This window comes from Orycteropus afer, unplaced genomic scaffold, assembly GCF_000298275.1.
Source record: "Orycteropus afer afer isolate SDZICR_OR568_19922 unplaced genomic scaffold, OryAfe1.0 scaffold00132, whole genome shotgun sequence".
Classification (NCBI taxonomy): Eukaryota; Metazoa; Chordata; class Mammalia; order Tubulidentata; family Orycteropodidae; genus Orycteropus; species Orycteropus afer.
In genome coordinates, this window is record NW_006921719.1 from 1,433,641 (window position 1) to 1,450,276 (window position 16,636).

The 16,636-nt window shown below is 42.4% G+C and overlaps 1 protein-coding gene across 1 annotated transcript in view; it reads left to right on the plus strand.

The window, feature by feature from the left end:
- Window positions 1-16,636, plus strand: part of IL16 (interleukin 16) — a 140,233-nt gene that overhangs the window by 70,090 nt on the left and 53,507 nt on the right. The window contains exons 3-5 of the mRNA XM_007945092.1: window positions 7,099-7,241; window positions 8,893-9,003; window positions 10,625-10,739. Coding sequence (XP_007943283.1) covers window positions 7,099-7,241; window positions 8,893-9,003; window positions 10,625-10,739 — 369 coding nt within the window. The remainder of the gene's footprint in view (window positions 1-7,098; window positions 7,242-8,892; window positions 9,004-10,624; window positions 10,740-16,636) is intronic.

The window sequence follows — 16,636 nt, forward strand, 5'->3', positions numbered from 1 at the left end:
TCTCACCTATTTTGGTCATGTTGTCAGAAGGGACCATTCCCTGGAGAAGGATGTCATGCTTAGTAAGGTGGAGGGTCGATGAAAGAGGGGGAGGCCTTCAACGAGATGAATTGGCACGGTGGCTGCGATGATGGGCTCAAGTATAGCAGGGTCATGGAGCTGGTGTGGGATCGAGCAGTGTTTCATTCTGCTGTGCATGGTGTCACTATTAGTTGGAAAGGACTCGACGGCACCTAACAACAACAACTCCAGGTCTATGCACATTTCATTATAATTGACTTTGCCTTCTCAAGCTGCCCTTTGAAATTTTCTGTTCAGCTCTTTTATCTTACCATATTTTCCATTTGCTTTAGCTACTCTCCTTTCAAGAGCAAGTTTTCAGAGTCTCTTCTGACATCCATTTTGGTCTCTTCTTCCTTTCCTGTCTTTTTAATGACCTTTTGCTTTCTTCATGGATGATGTTCTTGATGTCATCACACAATTTATCTGGTTTTCAGTCATGGCATCCAATAAATCAAACCTGTTCTTTAGATGGTCTCTAAATTCAAGTGGCATAGAATCAAGGTCATATTTTGGCTTTTGAGGACTTGTTTTAATTGTCTTCAGCTTCAACTTAAACTTACATATGAGCAATTGATGGTCTGGTCTACAATCATCTCCTGACTGTTTTGGCTGAAGATACTGAACTTCTCCATATCCTCTTTCCACAGATGTAGTCTATCTGATTCCTGTGTATTCCATCTGGTGAAGTCCATGTGTATAGCCACCCTGTATGTTGTTGGAAAACAATATTTGCAATGATTAAATCCTTGGTCTTGCAAAATTCTATCATGTGATCTCCAATGTCATTTCTATCACCAAGGCCATATTTTCGAACTACTGGTAATTTTTCTTTTTTCCAACTTTTGATTCCAATCACCAGTGATGATTTCAACACATCTTTGTTGTATATTTTGTCAATTTCAGACTGCAGACGTTGGTAAATATCTTCAATTTCTTAATCTTTGGCTTTGGTGGTTGGTGCATAAATTTGAATAATAGTAGTATTAACTGATCTTCCTTGGAGGTGTATGGATATTATCCTATCACTGACAGCATCGTACTTTGGGATAGATCTTAAAATATTCTCTTTGTCATGGTGAATGACATACCATTCCTCTTCAATTTGTCATTCCCAGCATAGTGGATCATATGGTTATCTGATACAAAATAGCCAAAACCAGTCCATTTTAGCTCACTAATGCCTAGGATATTGATCTTTATGTATTCCATTTCATTTTTGACAACTTCTAATTTTCCTAGATTCATACTTCGTACATTCCATGTTCCAATTATTAATGGTTGTTTGCAGCTATTTCTTCCCATTTTGAATTGTGCCACATCAGCAAATGGAGGTTCTGTAAGCTTTACTCCATCCACGTCATTAAGGTCAACTGTACTTTGGGGAGGCAGCTCTTCCCCAGCCGTATTTTGAGTGGCTTTCAACCTAAGGAGCTCATCCTCCAGCAGTATATAAACAATGTTTTGGGGCTATTCATAATGTTTTCCAGTAGTGTATCAGGCATTGTTTCACTGCTGTTCTTAAGGTTTTCATCAGCCAATTCTTTAAGAAGTGGATGGCCTCTTCTTTCCTACAAGTCTGTCTTAGTCTGGAAGCTCTGCTGAAACCTGTCCACCATGGATAACCCTGCAGGTATTTGAAATACCAGTGGCATTGACTCCAGCTTCACAGAAACATGCAAGCCACCACAGTATGACAAATTGACAGATGAGTGGTGCATATAGGTTGTTAATGAGTCGTCCTCCATTCCTGATGCTGATTTCTTGCTTGTAGAGTCCATTTTCTTGGATTATTTGGTTAGCATACAGATTGAATAAGTATGGTGAAAGGATGCAACTCTGACATATTCTATTCCTGATTTTCACCCATGCAGTGTCTTCTTGTTCTGTTTGAACAATTGCTTCTTGGTCTATGTACTAGTTCAAAATGAGCACAGCCAAGTGTTTTGGAATTCCCACTCTTCGCAATGTCATCCATAATTTATTATGATCCACACAATCAGATGCTTTTGCATAGTCAATGAAACACAAGTAAACATCTTTCTGGTATTCTTTGCTTTCATCCCAGATCCATCTGAGAGCAGTAATGATATCTCTTCTGCATTTGGCTTGAATTCCTAGCAGTTTCCTATCAATATGCTACTATAACCATTTTTTAATTATCTTCAGCAAAATTATACTTTATGTGATATTAATGATATTCTTCAATAATTTCTGCATTCTGTTGGATCACCTTTCTTTAAAATGGGCACAAATATGGATCTCTTCCAGTTGATTGGCCAGGTCTTCTAAATTACTTGATGCAGAAGAGTGAGTACTTCCAGCAAAGCACATACTGAATTATAATTGAAAAGACTTACTGTCAGGTTTTTCTATGTGTCTTCCTCTATCATGTATTCTCTGCTATTTCCTTCCCTGCTTACCACCCAGGACTGGCTACATAATTTGCAGATCTCAATGCAAAATGAATATATGAGGCCTTCTGTTCAAAAATTGTTAGGAATTTCAAAATGGCAATAGCAGAGCATTAAAGTAAACCCAAGATCCTTCTAATTTTGGGACCCTGTGTGACTGCATAGGAGCTCTGGTGATGCAGTGGTTAAAGCATTGGGCTGCTAATGAAAAGGTCAGCAGTTCAAACTGACCAGCTGCTCTACAGGAGAAAGATGAGACAGTCTGCTTTCATAAAGATTTACAGCCTCAGAAACCCTATAGTTCTGTACTATAGGGTTGCTATGAATGGGAATCAACTCAATGGCAGTTGGTTTGGTTTTTGGTTTGGTGTGATTGCATAAATCACTAACCTATGAAGTCAGCTCTGCTTGCTGCATTTAGCATCACCTGGTCTCCCTGGCCCTCTGGTTTCTGGTTGAGTTTAGCCAATGGGAGACATCAGCAGGAGATTGAGGGTTATGAGGAGAGAGGTGCTGAGGTATTTCTTCTCCTGTTCCCTTTCTCCCAAAGGGGGTTGCTGTGAATCAGAATTGACTTGATGGCAGTGAGTTTTTTTCTTTTTTTGTTCCCTCTCTCAGTGCTTACAGTTCTGGCAGTGGCTATGTTTCTCTGTGGCCATAAGTCATGTCAAGATGGCCTGTCTTCCACAGTTTCATCTCTTTCTGAGTTCTGGTAACATCATTTCCTCCTCAACTTCCTGTTGACGCTTGTTCTTAGGTTCCTAAATTCTTAAATAGCCCTTGTTGTGTCTCTTAACCCTGTCCACCTCTCTGTAAACGCTTCTTTCATTAGATACTTCTCAGTATACCAGCTGAGTGTGTCTTCTGTTTCTTGCCAAAATCTTGACTGACACACTTGCCTATGGAAAGCTAGAAAAGGGTACCTCTCCATAGTGTGTAGTTAAATATTTCTTCACCACCTCGGAAACCCAAGGGGTGTCACTATGAGTCAGAATTGACTCGATGGCAATGAGTTTGTTTTTTGGTTATGATTATTGTAATTATTGCATAATCATCATAATATATAGCTTCCTTTTCAAAAATTATTTTGGCTTTTGTATTGGATTTGTAACCTTATTTTCAACAGATTCACTCAATGCTATACCTTTAACTGGTTTCAAACTCCCCCCTGACACACACACACACACACACACACACACACACACATACGAGGTGATAATTTTTATGCATTTCCTGGTTGGCTGGAGTGCATTCTTGAGTAATTTTCAGAAAGAATAGGTGAGGGCTGGGACCAATCAAAGCTTCAGAGACCATGTTCTGTATGCATGCTGGGCCTGGCCAACAATCTGAAACCACAGTGTGAATGTTGTTGTTGTTATTGTTATGTGCCATGGAGTCGCCCCGACTCATAGCGACCCCTCCTTGGGTTTCCGAGGCAGTATCACTACGGAAGTAGGATTGCCCAACCTTCCTTCCGAGGAGTGGCGAATAGCAACCGCTAAATGCAGGGGGTTGCCTGGGTCAATTAAAAGCAGAAGTGGAGCTGAGGGAAAAGGAGCCTGAGCTGCTTCCCATGGGCTTACTAGTGACTCAGAGGTGAATCTGCTGTGTGAGACATACCTGTTTCCTTGTCCCTAAGCCCTGCCTTTATTTCCTCTGAACCCAAATCACGTCCCACTGCCCTCCTTCAAATTGCAGGTCACTGGGAGCTTTGGTAGCATAGTGGCCAAGGCACTTGACTGCTAACCAGAAGGCTGGTGGTTCAAACCCACCAGCCACTCCTTGGAAGGAAGATGGGGCAATCTACTTCTGCAGTGATACTGCCTCGGAAACCCAAGGAGGGGTCGCTATGAGTCGGGTTCGACTCGATGGCACATAACAACAATAGCAGCAGTGAAGTGCAGGAGCAGAGAGAGCAGGAGACTGGTATCCAGCAGGGCTTGGGGTATGGCCCTGGCCCTTGTATTCACTGCTTTGGAATGCTTCGAGACTCCATTTCCTCACTGAAAAAATACGGAGTTGAACTTGATTAAGGGGTCCCCAAAGGACTAATGATAGTTGCATCACATCTGGGAGCTTTATAAAAATAGAGATTCCCAGAGCCCATCACTGGTAAAATGGATTTAGTAGGTCTCGGTAGGGCAATGACATATGCAATTTTATAAAACACCCGAGGTGCATATAATGCACAGGATGCTTTGGACTAAATGATCTCTAGTTCATCCCCCAGTGCTGTCCGTAACTCTGTGTCCATCCTTCATTGTATAGGGGTTTTCTGAGCCCTCTGACTTCCTCTCTCTCCTGGTCCATCTGGGAGAAATTGACCCCTGTAAGTCAAGGAGGACCACCTACTTGAGCTGTGGCAGTGGCTTGAAACAGCTGTCCTGGGAGAGAGATGTCTCCCCAGCTACCCTCTGAGCCATGATGGGCCAAGGCCTCTCTTTTCCCCACCATGGTTGTCCCTTTCCTCTTCACCCTTAAGGGATCTCATACTCTCTGGCGTGCCCTTTCACTCCTCCTTTATCAACCTGCTTGGGCCAGTGACTTCCTCTCTTCAGCTTATAAACAAGCTCAAGTCTTTCTCATCTTAAGAATAAAAGGAAACTCAAAACTCTGCTCCAACCCACATCCTCTCTGAACTACCGCCCAGTCTTGCTTCTTCCTCTTGGGGAATTTTCTTCAAAAGCCTTGTCCACTCACTTGAGTTGAGGAATATTAGGAAATCCATGCCCCTCTCTGTCCCTCTTGAGCTGCACTAATAGAGCAGCCACTAGCCACATATGGGAGTCGCTGGGTGGTGCAAATGGTTAAAGTGCTTGGCTGCTAACCGAAAGACTGAAGGTTCAAATCCACCCAGAGCACCTCAGAAGAAAGGCCAGGCAAAAAAGCAGCCATTGGAAACCCTACAGAGCACAGTTCTGTTTTGACACACATAGAGTTGCCACGAATCAGAGTTGAATAGATAGAAATTGGCATGGTTTTGGTTTTAGCCACATGTAGTTATTTATTACTTAAATGTGGCTTATGCAAATGGAGATTCCGATAAGTATAAAATACACTGGATTCAAAGACTAAGTATAATCATACCAAAAAAATAGGATAGCATTATTTTATGTGTAACTTATATGTTGAAATGATGAGTTAGATACATTAGATGAAATATAGGAGCCCTGGTGGTGCAATGGTAAAAGTACTCAGCTGCGAACTGGAACATTGGCAGTTTGAACCCACCAAGCAGAAAGATGTGACAGTCTGTTTTGGTGATATTACAGCCTTGGAAACCCTATAGAGAAGTTCCACTCTGTCCTATAGGGTCACTATGAGTCAGAATCAACTTGATAGCAATGGGTTTGGTTTGGGGTTTTTAGATGAAATATCTTGTTAACATTAATCTCACCTTTTTCTTTTTTACTTTTCAATATGGTGACTAGAAAATTTTAAATTACATATGTGGCTTGCATGTTATTTCAATTGAACAGTGCTAGACAGTGAAGGGTGAGATCAGATAATCTCTGAAGATGCTTCTAGCTATAAAGGTCAAATACAGTTCCTTGTTAGATGAAATGAAGTCTAGGATTCTCACAAAAAGAGAGAGCTAATTACTTTGCATTTTCATAGATGTCCCAAAGAATCAAGAGGTAATTTCTTTGTGCACCTGTGTTTGGGGTATGTGCGTGCCTGTGTGTGAGAGTATTGTGTGTATAAGAGGCAGTCAAAGTCTTTGGGGAGGTTGGATGTTGTATTGGCCGCTGTCCCAACTTTCTTCTCATGTGGCCTCTGGTTTGTTCCTGTTCTGCAATCCTGTATGTCTATCTCCTTTCTGTCCTTGCTTGGGATTGAAAATTCCCTGGCAACAGGGATTGGATTTGACTTAATACTGTGGCTTCCTGAGAATCCAGTACACTGTCTGATGTGAAGGAAATGCCATATTTGTTGAGTTGAATGGAGGATATGAAAGTCTTATCTGCACACTGCAGGGTAGAAAGCATGAAAATACACACACACACACCACACACACACACAAATCTCATGTGTGTCAGAACAGAATGGTGCTCCTTAGGGTTTTCAGTGGCTATTTTTTTTTCAGAAGTAGGTGACCAGGCCTCTCTTCTGAGGTGCTTTTGGTCAATGAACCTACAACCTTTCCTTTAGTAGCTGAGTGCATTAACCATTTGTACCAGCCAGGGACTTTAAAAGCATATATGTAGATAATGAAATTGCTGCCCACTTCTCTCATTGCACCTCTCCCTACCATGCACCCAGCACTGAGTGATAAGCAGTTTATGTTCACCTGGCCCCAGGCTAATGACGGGCTGGTAGTTGGGAGAGGCTGATATTGTTCTCATAGGAGCTCTGGTGGTATAGTGATTAAATCATTTGGCTGCTAACTCAAAGGTTAGCAGTTTAAACCCACCAACAGCTTCTTGGGAGAAAGATGAGGCAGTCTACTTCTGTAAAGGTCTAAAGTCTTGGAAACTCTATGGGCAGTTGTACTCTGTCCTGTAGGGTTGCTATGAGCTGGAATTGACTCAGTGACAGTGGGTTTGGTTTTGGGATACTGTTCTCAGCTGAACTTTGTATCCTAAGAGCACAAATAATCTTTTTTCTTCTTCTCCCAATTTAGGTGTTAATCCCTACTGCACAGGAGAAATAGATTTTCCTTTGATCAAGAACTCTGCAACATCCACAGACAGGCAGCCTTATTCCCTCTGCAGTAACAGAAAGTCACTCTCTCAACAACTGGATTGCCCAGCAGGAAAGGCTGTGGTAAGAATGAGGAGAGGGAAACCTGGAGAGGAAGAGAAAGGAGAGTTTGGACTTAGCAGTGGCTGAAAAAAGCCTTTCTCAATGAGTTTATACTCGCAAAACTAAACAGGAGAAGGCCCACTTCTTAAGTATGGCCACCTCCAGGGAAAGTACCTCATTAGTAATGGTCATTTATAGATCGCCCCCTTGTGTCAGGCACTTGCAACTGCTACCACTTCTATATTGTCAGGAGCCATCCAGTCATTTTCTGCTCATGTAGAGTCCATGTAACAGAGCAGAACTCTCCCATAAGGTTTTCTAGGCTATAATCTGAGTTGGAATTGACTTGATGGCACACAGGAGCAATAAGAGTCTCATGGGAGTAAATAGCCATGTCTTTCTCCCACAGAGCCACTAGGTGAGTTTGAACTGCCAACCTTCAGGTTAGGAGCTGAATGCTTAACCATTGTGCAACCAGGGCTTTTTCTGTGCTGTTAACAGTTACATATAGAAAACTCACATGGGAAAGCTCTGAACTAAGAATTCTTTCTTTAAATCTGCACACTAACCCTAAGAGGTAGACAAGGGGCTTGGAAATGGTAAGTAAGGACTTAACATAAATTCACATTGCTAATAAGAAGAAGAGCTTGGACTTGAACTTAGATCTGTGACTCCAAAGCCTGTGCTTTTAACCTTTATGATGTAGTGACTTGTTTTACAAAATTGCCTCTAATCCTTAAAACAAGTTTAGAAGGACTGTAACAGCCCCAATTTACTGTGAGCAAACAGAAGCTTGGCAAGGTGAGTAGCTGTCTAAGTTCATACAACTTGAAACCAAAGCAGCCAGAATTTGATCCAAGCCCTCTGTAACTTAACAACCCAGTGCAAACCCTATGGATCACAAATGATCTGAGCCACAAATGATCATGGGGATGGCACAGGACTGGGCAGTATTTTGTTCTGTTTTATGTGGGGTCACTGTGAGTCAGGAGCCAACTCAACAACAGCTAACAACATCAGTACCATAATTTTACCAATGAGGAATTGAGGCACAGAGAAGTTAAGTCACTTCCCCAAGTCACCAGCTGATAATTGGCAGAGTGAGGGGAAGAGCCTAGACTGTCATCCTCAGGCCATATTGTCCCTCTCCAGGTCAGCATGTGCCTCTCATTGGTACACATTGCTTCTGCTATGCAATTACCTGTCTGCTTGTCCTGGAATCTATACTCTGAGTTTTTAAGCCTTTAGGTTTCTGCCTCTTGCCCATCACCTCAGGCCTAGCACAGGGAGGGCTCTTACTAAAAGTGTCTTGAATTGAACATAGTCTGTAGACAGCATCTCTGGTAGTGGTTTCCAGACTCTGCTTGAGACATTGGCTGCAGGGGACTTGCAGTCTTGAAGGTAAGCGTCGCCTCTGATATCACTACCCTTGTCAAGCTTGAGTGAGCTGTTGGCTGTTGTTGGTCTGCAGGGGAATTGAGATCACAGAGTTGACTCCTGGGGCCACTAGATTTCCGCCCACACCTCACTAACCATACTCTGTCATCATGCTGTGTGCCTTTAGGAGAGAGAAGGCTTGATCCCTCTCCTTGCTGGGCCTTTCCCCTTCCCAGTAAGGCATGGGGCACTCTGCCATGTGGCTCACCCTCTCCACACTGCTTCCTCCTTGCAGGGCACTTCCAGACCAACGCGGTCACTAAGCACAGCTCAGCTCATGCAACCTTCTGGGGGCCTCCAGGCTTCAGTCATCTCCAACATAGTGCTGATGAAAGGGCAGGCCAAGGTAAGCAAGGACTGTTGTTGCTGACAGAAAATACCAAAGCAACATCAGTTCCTGAGTAGCTGTTATGTCAAGGGATGGACGAGGGTAGAGAGTGGTGATTCGGGTCAGCATATGAGGATCAGGAGCCCTGGTGGTGCAATAGATAAGGGCCCAAAATGTTGGCGGTTCAAACCCACCGAGTGACTCTGCAGAAGACCTGGATATCTGTTTCCATAAAGATTACAGCTTAGAAAACCTTATGGGACAGTTCTACTCTGTCACATGAAGTCACTATGAGTTGGAATAGACTCAGCAGCACCTAACAACAACACATCATGCTTTTCATTGTCAGTTGGAGCTGCCTGAAAAGTAAGAAGTACTCTAGCTCTCACTAGGTGATGAAGCATCATCTTGATTTCTGCTCCATAATTGAGAAATCAAAAGGAGGAAAATCGTAGTCAAGGAAGCTAAGACACCATCTCATATAATTTTGATGTGTGATGTGAGGGAAGGATCTGATGGCTATTTATGATCTTTCCAGGGGTAGTACCCCACCACACACCTGGATTCCTCACTTTCTATCCCCAGTGCCCTCTCTCTTCTGGGAGCTCAGCCAGAGATTAAAGAGAAGAGTGAGCAATGCTGGAGTTACTTTTCCTCTAATCACAGAGGAGTGACTGCCTCCTATGCAAACTTTCTCTAAACAGCCCCACTTTGTTGGGTGCTGTCAAGCCAGTTTTAACTCACAATGACCCTATATGATAGAGTAAAACTGCCTCATAGGTCTTTCTTGGCTGTAATCTTTTTGGGAACAGACTACCAGGTCTTTCTCCAAGGAGCTGCTGGTGGGTTAGAACTACCAACCTTTTGGTTAGCAGTTGAATGCTTAACCGTTTGTGCTACTGAGGCTCCTTTGAAGTTAGGTTGAGGTACTTAAAAGCTGACTTAAATTTTTTTCTTAAAATGCTCACAAGTAGGCATCACAGAAAAAGGCACTATATCATATGCAAAGTTGATTAATATTGTGGTGTGTCTAAAATGTACAATCAATAAATACATGTTATGGGAAAATGTATCATAGAGTAGACTGAGCTGTGCTAGAAAGGCCCAGTGATAAGATGAGATGAGTTATTTGGTGTGGAAGAAAGCCTGGAGTGCAGAGAAGCACAATGAGTTCAGAAATAAGGTTGGCCTCCCACTGTCAGACTGACAAGGCCCACACGCCCAAGACCTCATCATTGACAAGGGAGACAAGTATGATTGTCATTGATATTTTTGTTGTGTTTATCAGCACAACCCTGTGAGTTAAGTGATCATCATTTCACAAGGGAGGAAACCAAAACTCAGATAGGAAGTAATATGCTTAGAATTGCCAGCTAGAGGGGTAGAGCCAGGATGTTAATGTCCATCTAGCATTCCTGCCTGTACATCACCGGTGCAGTGTGAAAAGCATCAGGCCAGCCTGGATCCAAAGTGACTGCTCTTTGCATCTTTGTCAGGCCCTTAGACCCATGGGACTACAGGCCCTTCTCTTCTTCTTGACTCCCTTGTTCAGAGCAGGAGGCTGAGGTATTCAGGAAACATCAACCCAATGGATGGCATGGACACTCCTAAATCCAACCTTCTCCTCTTCTTTCTCCAGGGCCTGGGATTCAGCATTGTTGGGGGAAAGGACAGCATTTATGGCCCCATTGGAATTTACGTCAAAACCATTTTTCCAGGGGGAGCAGCGGCGGCTGATGGCAGGCTCCAAGAAGGTAGATTTCCCATCCTTTTCCCATCCCAGATGATGTTTGAGGAACCAAGAACAGAATTGCTTAACCAATTCTGAGTGTAGATATTGGGAATGCAAAATGTTATCTTGAATTTTCAGAAGATAGCTGACGTGGATTCTGGGTTCTGCAGGAGTGGGAATGCAGCTCTTCTGATGGTCTATTACCACTGGCACATTGGCTGTGTGTTTTTGCACGCTCAATTGTGACACTGCTACAGCTGTCTCAGCTGGATCCTGTCACCAGCCTGTGGCTGGTCACTGAAGCATCTGTCCCCTCCATTCTCCCTGCTGTCTTGTCCTTTCTCTTCAAGGTCTTTTCTCAGTTGCTAGGATATTTTGAAAGCCCCCCTTTTCTTTTATTTCTGTTCTTCCAAACATACAACCATAGGAAAACCACGTCCAATGCTTATAACAGATGGGTTTAACCAATATTCTCTAAGAATCCTGAGTTCTAGCCTCCAGAAGTATAGAAATGAATCAGACAGGATCCCTCCTTTCAAAGACCTCACAGTCTTCCCACCTGATTGACCAATCCCTCTGCCTACCTTCATATTCAACTATGTCCTCTTAGCTTGTCGCAGGAAAGAAGCACTTGGCCATCCTAGAAGAGAGTGTTCTGGGGAGCAGAGCTTCTTCTTGGGTGACGATCTCTGTCTTCTTCTCCTAGAGGGTCAGGTTTTCTTCCCTCAAACCCCAGCTCCATCCCAAAGTCATGTTTGAATAATTGAGCAATGGGCTTGGCATTGGAAATCTCCAGGTTTCAATTTAGGAGGCAAAGTTTAGGGATAGGCAGTGGTAGAGCAGAGGGCAGCCACTGTAGGTCAGGGACAGTTTACATATTGACATTTAAAGAGAAGTGAGTTCAGAGAGTTCCACTCTTCCTGTCAGGTCAGTTTCCATAAGCCAAGCTAGGAATCTAATGTCTTATCAGAGTTCTCTGGAAAAACATAACCAGTGATAGATAGATAGATGATAAGTAGAGAGATGATAGATAGATGAGTAAGAAAGCAGAAGAGAGAGAGGGAAGGAGAGAGAAAAAAAGTTTGATTTATTTCAAGAAATCAGTTCACACAATTGTTGGGGGCTGGCAGGTCACCAAACCGTAGGTCAGGTGATAGGCTGGAGACTATTATAAGCTTACATCCCAGAATCCATAGGTCAAGCTAAAAGAAGATTGAAGAGTAAGAGAGTTCTGGCAAAATGTCTATTTATAATTTGGAAACAGAACACACCCTAAGGAAATTCTCTTTTTGCTCTTAAAGCTTTCTGACTGATTGATACCTACCCATATCATGGAAAGTAATCTGCTTTATTAAAGGCCAACTGATTTAATCATATGTGATTACTTCATATCAGTAACTAGACTAGTGTTTCACCTAACAATTGGACACTATAGCCCAGCCAAGTTGACATATAAAATTAACCATCACATCTAACCATCTTTAGTCCTCTAAATTGATTAGGGCAGGAGTTAGTAAACTACACCCCATGGCTATAGTTTTTTTTTTTTTTTTGTGATTTGGATGAAAGTTTACAGAGCAAACTCATTTCCCATACAGAAGTTCATACACATTTTGTTTTATGACATTGACTGCAATTCCCCTCAATGTAACAGCTCTCTTCCCACTTCCTCCACATAGTTACTTCTTCTCTGTGTCCTTCCCTCCCATGCACTCCCACCCCCAGAACTGTCTCCCTGTGTAAACACTGCCCTTCTTTTCTTCCATGATTGATCACTCCAAGTAGTGTATCTACCTGATGTAAATATTCACCCTGTATGCCTGTCTACTGTTTGGCTGGAAGCATAGGAATGAGTTCAATTCCAAACCTGAAGGATAGCTAGGGACCATAGTCTCAGGGGTCTCACCAGGCTCTATCAGACCAGCAAACCTGGGTTTTTTTTTTTTTTTTTGAATGATTTTTAGTTTTTTTCCATACTGTTCTCCCACGTCCATTGTCTGTTTTATACTTCTTATGGACTAAGAATTAGTTTTGCATTTTTAAATTGTTGTTGTTGTTGTTATGTGTCATCGAGTTGGACCCAACTCATAGTGACCCCTCCTTGGGTTTCTGAGGCAGTATCATTATGGAAGTAGATTGCCCAACCTTCCTTCTGGAGTGGCTGGTGGGTTTGAACCGCCAGCCTTCTGGTTAGCAGTCAAGTGCCTTAGGCACTGTGCTACCAGAGAATAGTTGAAAAAAATTAAATGAAGAATAATATTATGTGACACATGAAAATGAAATAGAATTCAAATTTCAGTGTCCATTACCAAGGTTTATTGGAACACAACCACACTCATTCATTCTGTGGTTGCTTTTGTGTTATATAGCAGCAGTGTTGAGTAGTTGCCACAGAGAGTGTGTGGCCTGTAAAGCGTAAAATATTTACTATCTGGCCCTTTACAGAAAACGTTTGCCAATTGAAACATTATGGAAGATTTTATTTTTGTGGATTTTAATGGTGTGCAGTGGGGAGCCAGTAAAGGTTTTTGGAATATGGGAAGGTCTGGCTATGATCAGAAATTTTAGGTGATTTAAGAAACAAAATGTAGAATGAAGTTGGCTGGAAATGGGAAGCAGGATGGCTAGTTAAGAATTTATTACAAAAGTCAGATACCAGCTTTTAAGGGCTTGCTCTGGAGCAGTAACCCTGGGAAGAGAAAGAAGCAGAGAGAAGTGGCAGAATTTAGACCGAAGTGGAGATGGGAAATGAGAGGTTGAGCAGAGAAGACTTGAAGATTTCCAGGCTTAGTAAACGAGTGAAATATATTACTACACAGGTAAGAAGCAGAAGGAGAGGAGGAAAAGTAAGTAGGGTAAGGAGGAGGTTTGGGCTTAAGTAGCAGAGTGGAGAATGAAGTATCTGGGGACCACTAGGTGGAGTGTTCAGCAGGCAAATGAAAATTTGAGGCAACCCTCAGGAAGGGGCTTAGGGTTGAGTGTAGATTTCAGGGTCATCAACATTTGGAAAACAGCTAAAGGCATAAAATGGATGAAGGATAGTAGAGAGCAGAGAAGAGATCTGAGGCTCAGTTGTAGAGGAATGACAGCTAAATCATGAGCAGGTAGAGAAGAGGAACTAATGAGAGAAAGGAAGAAAAGTGAGCTCTCCACAGAGTGTGCCATCATTTCTTTTATTATCTTTCATACTTGTCCTGATTACCTAGTGCCACTCTGACAAGAATATACCACAAATGGATGGCCTCAACAAACAGGAGCTTATTCTCTCACAATTTGGAGGCTTTAAGTCCGAGTTCAAAGTGTCAGGCTCTAGGGGCTGTGTGAAAGCCCCTCGACCTTGGGCTTCAGCTCTACTTCTTGCTCCCAGCCCACTGAAGGTAGAGGCATCTCTTCACTCAGACAGCTACTGGCTACTGAGGCTAACAAGCCCAAGGTCGACAAGTAACATGGCTCAGTCCCGATGTTACCAAACCAGACGGCAGGCCATTATTTCAAGTCCATTGTAAGTCCCAAGGTCGGCAGAGCATGGCAGGCTGCTGAACAATGACACAGCTACCTACAGGGTTCAAAGTGCCATAAGCTAGAGACTATCCCCGAGGCTTCTCTTTATATACAGGAAGCAGACCACATCCCAAAGGCAGAGCTACTCAGCTGCTTGTGGTAGATCCCACCATGGAGTTAATTACTAATCTCACCGTGGGGAATAACTACCACCAGCTGCCCAGCCACTCAACCGGGCCCAGCCAAGTTGACATACAAATTTAACCACCACAATACTTTTTGGTGTTTAAAGAAAGGATGGTGAAAGGGTTGAGGTAGAAAGTGAAGAGAATATTTGGTGTTTTGTTTTCTTTCTCTAGGGCAAGGCTTCCCAAACCAAGCTTAATGATTATATTTTTTCTAGGTGTTTGTCCCTTAGATAATTGAAATAATAAAAATAGAGCATTTCAATTAGCTACAACAATTCAGCTACTCCATGATTCCTAGCTCTAGCCTCAAAAAATTAACCAAATCACCTTTTGTAACTTTTTGCAAAAGCAAAGTTTTTGAATCTGTCCCTGAATTCACAGGGTTTACATCAATTATCACAAAAGTTTGTTGTACAGATCAAGGCTAATGATGTTTTATTTTTATTCTCCTTCCCAAAAGGTGATTATGTAAGTTTCACTTGGCAAAACCTAGGTTAACCAAATTTCACCAAATAGGGACAATAAATAAGGATAAGGACATTCTGTAAATCCCAGAAGTGAGCTATATGGCCCCATTGATATGGACATTCTAATAACTTGCTTTTTATGTAATTAAGAATGGACATCTCTGAAGTATGTTTTGTATAACCTCCTTCATTCCTACTCACTGCCATTGAGTCGCATCCGACTCAGAGCGACCCATCCTTGGGCTTCCGAGGTGGTATCACTATGGAAGTAGATTGCCCAACCTTCCTTCTGAGGAATGGCTGGTGAGTTTGAACCACCAGCTTTCTGGTTAGCAGTCAGATGTCTTAGGCACTGTACCACCAGAGTCTATATCCTCTTTCAGCACATATTTAATTATATTGTGATTTTTTTTTTAACAGTTTGTTTTCACTCTTGGACTTGGAATCTCTCAACCTAATAGATTGAGTTGATTTGAACTCTTTCCCACACTAACCCTACCCTACATTTCCATAGAGATGATTGATAAAATATCATCCTCAAAAGAAAGAAATAGAAATGCCCAGATGCTAGAAAACAAAGCAACAACTTTAAATCTAGTGGTAAATTTATGAATTGATGATGTGGTGGCTCAGAGGGCTGCTGAACTATTTACAAGCCATAGAGGTTCAAGACATGAAACTTTAGCTTGAGAAAACACAGAGAGCTTCCTTCAACCCTAGCACATCATAGTAAAACTGCAAAATAACAAAGACAAAGGGGGAGGGGAACCAACCAAACTTAAAGGCAACCAGAGTAAAAGGATGGATTATTGTCTATATTTAGTGCTTCTATAACAGATATTTATATTAGCTAGCTCTGGTGGCATAGTGCCTAAGGCATTTGACTGCTAACCATAAGGCTGGTGGTTCAAACCTACCAGCCACTCCCCAGAAGGAAGGTTGAGCAATCTACCTCTGTAGTGATACCGCATCAGAAACCCAAGGAGGGGGTCACTATGAGTTGGATTCGACTCCACGGCAGTGGTTGCAGGCTTTTTTTTTTTTTTTTTAAATTATTGTTATTACAACAGAGATGGAGTTTTGTTGGCGTAGTGACTAAAGCCTTTGACTCCTAACCAGAAGGCTGGTGGTTCAAACCCACCAGCCACTCCTCAGAAGGAAGATTGGGCAAACTACTTCCATAGTGTTACCGCCTTGGAAACCCAAGGAGGGATCTCTATGAGTTAGCTCTGACTTGATGGCTGTGATACTACAAGTGGGTGGCTTTACCAAACAAATTTATTGTCTCACAGTTAGGAGGCTGGAAGTTTGAATTCTGGGTCCTGGCTCTAGGGGAAGGCTTTCTTTCTCTGTCAGCTCTGAGAGAAGGTCCCTATCTCTTTAGCTTGTATTCCTTGGGTCCTTGGTGATCTTCATGTGACATGGCATCTATCTTCCCCCATCTCTGTTTGGTTGTTTGCTTGTTTAATCTCTTTTGTATCTCAAAAGATTAATTTAAGACACACTGTGCATTAACATGACAAAGAAAGCCCATTCCTAAATGGGATTGTAACCACAGTTATAGAGGTTAGGATTTACAACACATATTTTTTTGGGACATAATTCAATCTATAACAAGTATCTGCAAGGGAGCCACAACTTGGTAACAGCACATTTCCCCAACAACAATCAAACCCAGAAGTCAGTGTGAAAATAGTGTTTGCCTCTGAAGTATCCAGCACAGTGTTTATTTTAGCACAGAGAAATGGTTCCCTAATTAGGTA